The following is a 7848-nucleotide window of genomic DNA, read 5'->3' on the forward strand; positions in this document are numbered from 1 at the left end:
ATTGATTGAGGAAGAGCAGAAGGGGGACGGACAGAGGGAAAATATTTTTTGCTTTTGTTTTTTATATATGTGTATATATATGTGTATATATATATATGTGCTGTATATATCTTAAAGTTCTGTTTCCTGGGTGCTAAGACAAGATATGTTCAGTTCAACCAACCAACAGCAACTAAAAAGTTTAAGTGGTCCCTGGAACGGACCTGACTATGTACAGCGTTCCCGCCGAGGCGGAAGCTTGAACCAGTCCAGCGCAGGGCGGGGCGGGATGCGGCTCTGTGCGCGGAAGGCTGGGGACGCGCTCCTCCGGCGGGCCTAGCCCTGGCGCGCCCCAGCGCACTCCGCTGGGGCGGAAGAAACGCCGGGAGGCTCTGGCCGGCAGGCGTGGAGCAAAATCGAGGGCAGCTGAAGGGGCAGCAGTCTGCGCGGGAGGAACTCTTAGTGGTTTTGATTTGGAGTAGTGTGCGGGTGCTCCAATGGGCAGAAACACGCCAGTTAGTGACTCCAGTGTCCAGAAAGAATAAATTAAAGTGTTGGGCTCAAACAGCGGATCAGAGCGCAGAGCCTCCGAAGGCTGCAAGTGCTTAATAGCTGTCCAGAAAGACTGGAAGGGGAGGCTTAAGAGTTTAGTAGGGGCTGAAGGGGGGAAATAATACATCTCTCCTGTATAGAATGTGTAGGCCAAGCCGAAGCACCGGTCCCCCCATCCAAGGGGCAGGGCGGGTTTGCACATCCCCCCAAGCAAGTGGCACAAAAATGGGGGCGGCAGTGCAGGCAATGGACATCTTTTTGGGGGGTGAAAATTCAGTTTTGGAGAAGACGAGGCAAAGGCGGGCGGTGCAGCAGCAGCAACAGGATCGGGACCACGGAGGGCGCAGGTAGTTGCGTTTCTTCTCCTCTTTCATTCCTGGGCTCACAAGACCTGGAACCGCCATGAGGCTTGGTCCTTATAGTCCAGACAGTCGGGGGAGTTGAAGTTGAGTTTCCAGGCGGAGGAAGCAGCAGCGGCGCCAGGCTCCTTGTAATCCAAGCAGTCGGCAGAGTTGAAGGCAAGCCCAGAGCCACCGTAGCCTTGGTGGTGGTGGTGGTGATGGTGGTGGTGGTGGCCTGAGGACTGGCTCAACGGGTGGTGCGCATGTGGGTGGTGATGATGGTGGCCCGCCATGGAGGAGGGTGCCATGGGGCTGAGCTGGTGCGGGTGGTGATGTGAGTGCATGGGCGCTAGGTATGAGCTGCAGTCCACGCCGCCAAAGTAGGAAGAGGAGGGCGTAGGGTAGCCTTGGCCGTAGCTGCCGCCCTGGCCGTAGGACATGGGATAAGAGGCTGCTGCGGTGGCGGCGCCTGCAGCTACGGAGCGCTGCATACACGAGGTGTTGCTAGGCGCGGCCAATGGCTCCGGCACCGACACGGACGCGGGCGCTGAGCCTGGCGAGATGGAGGCCGGGCTCCAGATAGATGAGGCAGCTGGTGTACTCAGCGACGACGCGGCCGCCACCGGGTTCCCACCTAGTCCCGCAGCCGCTGCAGCCGCTGGGTTGGCGGAAGAGCTGGACGCCGAGCTAGAGGACGAGGCAGAGCTGGACACAGCTGGCGGCGTGAATTGGCCACTGCTTTCGGAGCCCGAGCTCTCCCGCACTGGAGAGGACTTCTTCTTGGCTGGGCGGCTCTTGGTTCCGCTCCCGCTCTGCTGCTGCTGGCGGCATTTGGCGCGGCGGTTCTTGAACCAGACCTGCAGTGGGCCGGATGGGGGAGAGTGGGTCAAAGGGAGCTAGGGGAGCTTGTTGCTCCACCGCCCCGTGGACCCAACTCCCGGCCCAGAATATCGCAACCCTTTCTCACCGAGGCCTCCGCCCCTTCCTGTCTCTGGCCTGGCCAGACCCTGCCCCCTACCTCGGTTCCCAGCTCCTCCACCCTCCCCCATCCTTCTGCTCAAAGCCCCTCCTCAGCTGGCTCCAGAGCAGGGATGCGCACCTCCCCACCCCTACCGCAACTCTGCCCTAGGGCGGAATATTTCAGTCTGCCCAGTCAGAAGTTCTGCCATCTCTAAATTGCTGCTGTTGGCTGCTTCCGTGTATGTTTGGAGGCCCCGTGTGTGTTTGGAGGCCCAGTTTTCTACTAATAGAGCTCAGGCAACAGTGGAGAGGTACAGAGCCGAAGAGTGTGGAACAGTCACCAAGTCTAGGGCCTGAGCCGTTTCACTGAGCAGCTCCTGGAGGCCAGAACTGGGCAGGGCGAGTATTTGGGTGGGGGTAGGAGCAAGGCCAGAGGCTAAACAGAGGTAGTACTTGAGGGACTCGGGAAGGAAGCCTGGGTGAGATTTCGTTGGCCCTTTGGCTCCAGGTGGGGAACCAAATGGAATGGTTACTCTTCAAGGAGAGCCCCAGCACATGGCACTGCATTCCTGGTCCCCCTTCTCAAGCTTTCGAGTAAAGGAGGCGAGACTCTTGAGGAGAGTTCTGAGTTAGAATCCGAACGTTATCATCGGAACCCTTTCATCTCAAAAACAGAAATAAGAAAGCCGGCAGCAGGATTTTGCACTTAGCATCCTCTGTAAGCAGAGGAAGCGTCTAATGAGACCCAGGCAGAGCACCAGGTTCCAGCCAATCTCCGCTCTTCCATTTCTAGGATTCCCGGGGTGGAAGACAAGGGCAGAGGCAGAATTCAGGCCTCTAAGGGAAACTGCCAAGTCCTGGGGCAGGCGAAGAAGCAGGGGCAAGTGTCAGGCCCGCAGGGCGCTTTACATTCGGGAGCTTCCCTAGTCCTCCGGCAATTCTAAAAAGTACTTTCGATACCGATACCGAAGGCGCCCTAGGGCTAAAGGCGGAATCCAGGGCTCTAAGCCATTTCCTTTAACTTTTGCCCCCTTTCCTGGCTGGGGCCCAGCGCTAGGGGGAGTCCGAGAGCGGCTGCCCAGTCTGTAAGCCCACCCCCACAGGATGGTCTCCTCCAGAACTACTCAAGAGCCTTCCTAGACCTTCCCCGAGCAGCCTCAGCTCCCCTACCCAGACCCTGGAGCCCGGGGAGTGCGCACCTGGACTCTAGACTCCGGCAGGTTGATCTTGAGCGCCACCTCCTCCCGCATGAAGATGTCAGGGTAGCGAGTCTTGGCGAAGAGCGCCTCGAGCACGTCCAGCTGTGAACGCGTGAAGGTGGTGCGCTCCCGCCGCTGCTTCCGCGGAGTGGCTGCGGGGACACGCGGGGGCGCCGCGGGTCATTGGTGGCCACGTGGACCCGCGATAGAGGACTCGGGCAGGCCCCTGGCAGGCCCAGATCTCGGCCTTCGCAAAAGAAAGCCGAACTGGGAATAAAAGAAACTCCCTCGGGCGGCCGAGCCTGAGAGGCCACAGGTGGGAGAAAGTGCAGAGAAGCCAGTGTCTCCAAGATTCGAGGGCTGCCCCTCTCTATGCCTCTCAGAGGTTAAAAAAGTAAGAGAAGTCTACAATCTCCCTTCTTCTACATCCCCCCTCCCCTGCACACACACACACACACGCACACACACACTCTGGATGGGGGACAGGGAGTGGGGAAGAGGTAGGCAGAAACACGACCTGAAAAACACTTTCGGAGAAAATAAATGAGGTAAAGGAGCGGGAGCTAAAAAAGAAACCCCGGCTTTGGCTCAAGTCGTCCTCTACAGCAGCGCAAAAATGGGTGCAGGACATCGATTTAGAGGACAATTTAATTAGGGAGGAAGAATATTCCTTCAGTGCAGCCTGCCGCTTCGCATAAGGAAAGTTTGGCTCTTTCTGTCAGGGCCTAACGAGTGTCCAGATTACACATTCCATGTTGGGGAAAAAGGAAAAATACTAGCCGCCCCTGGGTAGCGAATCCGCAGGTAAATGAGCTCTGCGCTGGCGGTGGGACCACAACCGGAGAAAGGTTGCCGGTGACCCGGCCGGGAAGGCGCATATTGCGCGTTTTCTCAGCCCTGGCCACCTCACACGCCCACGACTCTGCCCCATGCGCCGGCAGTGGGCCCTGTATTGTAAACAGACAGTGGGCCGTGTGTTGCAGCCGGCTCCCTGGGCCTGCTCAGCAACAAAGCTTGCACTCAAATCCAACAGTCTGGGGGTCCCCAACATTTGAGAGGCTGAGGCAGGGTCGGGAGGGCTGGTGCTCACCCGGATAGCCCACGGATGGGTGCAGGAGGTCCATGGCGGGCCCGGCCAGGCCCAGCCCGTTCATGCCGTATGGGGGTTGTTTGAGGTAAGACATCATGCTAACAGCTGGGTGGAGGCGCCCCGACGGATCCAGGGGGCCCGGGGCCAGGAGCGGTGCAGGGCTCCCACCACGCAGTCCTTCAGGGTCTGATGCGTCTGGGGGCCTGGCCTATGAAGACACGAGACACACGGAAACCGTCAATCGGAGCCACTTGGCTGCCAAGTCTTGCCCCGGGATAGACAGGGAAGGCAGGTTACAGAACTGCGCAGGGTGGTCAACTGGGATCCACAAGGCCTTAGCCCAGAAACCACAGTTACTTTGAAAAGTAAAGTTTTCTGGGTCGTCTGGCTCTAGGGTTGGAATGAGCCAAAGACACTGGTAGGGAGTCCATAGGAGTAAGGAGAAGTTAAAAGCAGGCCCAGGCTGGGGAGGTCAGAGCCAGAACCGCGGAGTGTACAAGCTCCCAAGTCCAGGCAAAATTCTGAATCCGGCAGAAGCCAGCTTCATGTTGCACAAGCAAAGGTTCACTTGGTGCCCGGACGGCAGGCCGCCCAGAGCATGAGGGGTTGTTTCATTTTGTTTCACGTGTTTTTGAAAAGGTAGAGACTACAAAGGGCCAATGTGGAGGGCTAATTGCACCTCTTGTCCACTTAGACACTTGGTTCCTTTAAAGGTCTCCAGGGCTGCGCCCCTGCCCCAGATCCCGCAATCACCACTCCAGCTGACCTCTCTGTGCCCAGCCACTGAAAGATCGCTGACGCGAAATCCCACCGCACCTCAACCACAGTAACGGGCCCAGGCTTCGCAGAGGGCCAGAGGACGCCGAAGGGGCCACTGTAGAGGGGGGCGACCCCAAGATGCGGCCTGAGGTCGGGAGCGCCTCAGCTGCGGCCAGCGTCCTTCGTTGCCAGCGCGCACCCGGCCTTCTCTCTGCCCAGTCTGGGCTGCGGACCGCAGGGTCCCAGCAGGGGGTGAAGGGTGACTGGCCTAGCACCTCAAAGGGTCTCGGGGATTTGTGAAGCCGGAGGGCAGCAAGTCGCGTGCTGCCATCCTTGTAGCTGAACCCGCGGCCCCAGGACACGGTCGAGAACAGAGAACTAGGCCTTAGCGGCGTAGCCCACGCAGACCCGAGCTGGGAGGTCGAAGCCTCGCCCCCGCCGCTGCCGGGAACCCGGGGTGCCACTCTCAGGAGTCAGGGAGGGGCGCTGGAAACTGGGCCTGGGGCCCTGGGGGGCCATCGCTACACCCCGCTTAGCAGGATCGCTGTGAAGCAAGCCAGGGACTCGGGCTAGGACGTTCAAGGAGAGAAGTTAGAGCTAAAGAAGCTCCCCCCAGCCCCGTTCCCGCCCCCGTCTTCTGGGACCCAAGACCTGGGCTGAGGGAGTCCAGCTTGTAGGAAGGGGACCGGAAGGGAAGCAGCCAGGGCTCTAGGGCCGAAGGAAAATGGGACTCAAAGCTGCGACGGCTTTGCGAAGCTGCAGCGTGAGTTTTCAAAGACTTTCTCCAAACTTAGCACTTCAGCTTGGTTACTTCGGAGGAGGCGGGGGAGGGGGCTGCGGGCCGCGACAGCGCCCCGGGGTCCTCGGCTCACCAAGAGGGGAGCCAGGCCGCTCCCACAGCCCCGCCCACCTGCTGGGGACCGGGGAAGCCGGGATCCATTTGAGGAGGGGGAGGTAAGGGTAACCAACGCGCTCCCGGAGTCCGGGGTGGCCCCGCGGCTTTCTCCTTACCTGCCCTCAGCTGCCGGGGCCGTTCACCATCTACCTGGATCTCTCACAGAGACCCGCCGGGCAGCCAACCTGCAAAACAGAGCAGCACTGGAATTACCCTGGCGGCTGGTCTAGGACCCCCAGGTTTCTTTCTTTTCCCAACTTCCTTCTTCCCACCTCTATCTTTTTTTCAATGGCTTTGTGCGTGTCCTTCTGGGTTTCACTTTATTGCACAGACACTTTGTTTGCTAAGCCCCACACGTTCTCAGGACATTGCCTCGCCCGGGATCGCGCCGAGGGGCCGCAAGGGGGGGAATTCGAGGGGCAGAGTTGGGAGGTGGCTCGGCGTTGCCGCGGCACTCCCGGTGCAACGTGGAGGCAGTGGGGACTGGGAAGTCCTGCAGAGTCACTTTGCAAACTAAATAAATCAAGCGATTTACCTTGTCGGAGTGGCTTGTCTTGCTCGGTTGTTTAGGTGATTGGAAATGTAGCCTGATGAAGATTGATCACCTTTCTACTGCCCTCCCCGGGTATGTGAACGCGAGGCGAGTGCGTAACGGGGCTAGGCCGCCAATCGGGGGCCCCGCGCGGGCTGAGTGACAGGGAGCCGGGCAATGGCTGCGCGAGCCGGGGGTTACCTCCGCGCGCCCCCGCCCTCCCCCGCCCCCCACACCCCGCCCTCCCCGCCCGCCCGCCCCGCCCCGGTCGCGCGCTAACTCCGGGACTCGGCTGGCAAAAGCGGCGCAGAGCTAGGTGAGGAAGGCGAGCGGAGAGCCCGAGTCCTGGCCGCGGAGGGGGCCGTGGGTCTCCAGGCTGCCCTGGGAGCCCCCGCCCTTCTCGCGCTCTCGGCGCTCCGGAGGGAGTGGCAGGGAGGAGGCGAGGTGCTGGAGAACCGGTTCCTTCGCTCTCCCGCGCGCTACAGGGCTCAGCCGCTCGGGTGTGGGCGCCAGGACCCGGGGGCGGCGGGCTGGAGGAGCCCGGGCCTCGGCCCCTCTCCCGGCGCCGCGGGCCCCAGCGTTTTCTTCCTCGGCGCCGCCACCTGAGACCGACGCCGCGGGCTGCTCGTGCCGGCGCAGGCTACTTTGCAGAGCGCGGGAGCAGCTCCGGGCGTGCAGATCTCTCCTCGGCCCCTCCGGACTCTCGCGCCTGGGAAGAGCACCCACTGGGAGGGCGCCGCCACTTACCTGCTTGCTCGTCGGCATCTCCCGGGGTTCCAGGTCCCCACCAAGGGTGTTTGCAAGTCTTAAGCGCTTCTACTGAAACGTTGGAGCCCAGCGTCCTCTTCCCCTCACACGTACACCCTACTTCTTAATTGAAACATTTTGATAGGAAAGTTTCTTTTTCGCTCTTTCTCTCTCTTTCTTAGACTGCCTCTAACAGGGACTTTTTGATGGAAAATGTGGCCACAGACCCCTGCCCTCAACTTTTTTCCACATGCTGCGTAAGGATCCTCCTTGAGGCGATTTCCCCGGATTGTTCGTACGGGCGAAGCCCATTTCCCAGCCGAAAAAACTTCCCAAACACGTCTACCTGGGTGGACTTTTAAAAGTGCAAAAAAGAGTTTTCGTTCCAACTCTAAGCTAGGCGAGTCTTTTAAATGGCACCTCCTCCTGAAAATTAGGCACTTTATTCCCTTTCGAGGAATTTCTACCCCTTGTTTCTAATCTCCCCCACTCCCCCACCCCGACAGGCGGGGTAAAAAGTTTGCACAGGATTAAGTGTGAGGGCAAGTCAAGGAGCCTCCAGGCGCATCGCAGTGGGGAGCACTCGCGCTGCCCGGGCTGCGGGGTCGGGCGCCGAGAGCGGACCGGGCGCTGGGTGAGGAGGAGGAGAACGAAGGGGGAGCCCGCTGAGTGAAAAGGGGCCGCGGCCGCCGCTCATCAAAGTGCTTCCCCCTCCCCCAAGCGACACTTTCCTTTGGAGTCCGAATAAAATACGGTAACAGAATATGATGGAGGGCACACTGTTTCCTTAACTG

The 7848-nt window shown here is 59.9% G+C and overlaps 1 protein-coding gene across 1 annotated transcript; it reads right to left on the bottom strand.

Moving 5' to 3' along the window:
• Nucleotides 1-771: 771 nt before the first annotated feature.
• OTX1 (orthodenticle homeobox 1) lies at nucleotides 772-6410 on the bottom strand. The gene is made up of 5 exons (XM_016948618.4): nucleotides 6311-6410; nucleotides 5892-5960; nucleotides 4122-4329; nucleotides 3032-3183; nucleotides 772-1729 (listed from the first exon to the last, which is right to left on the bottom strand). The coding sequence occupies exons 3-5, from the start codon at nucleotides 4216-4218 to the stop codon at nucleotides 914-916; spliced, it is 1065 nt and encodes a 354-aa protein (XP_016804107.1). The 5' UTR covers nucleotides 4219-4329; nucleotides 5892-5960; nucleotides 6311-6410; the 3' UTR covers nucleotides 772-913.
• Nucleotides 6411-7848: the final 1438 nt, after the last annotated feature.

The sequence above is a fragment of the Pan troglodytes genome, chromosome 12 (assembly GCF_028858775.2).
Source record: "Pan troglodytes isolate AG18354 chromosome 12, NHGRI_mPanTro3-v2.0_pri, whole genome shotgun sequence".
NCBI lineage: Eukaryota > Metazoa > Chordata > Mammalia > Primates > Hominidae > Pan > Pan troglodytes.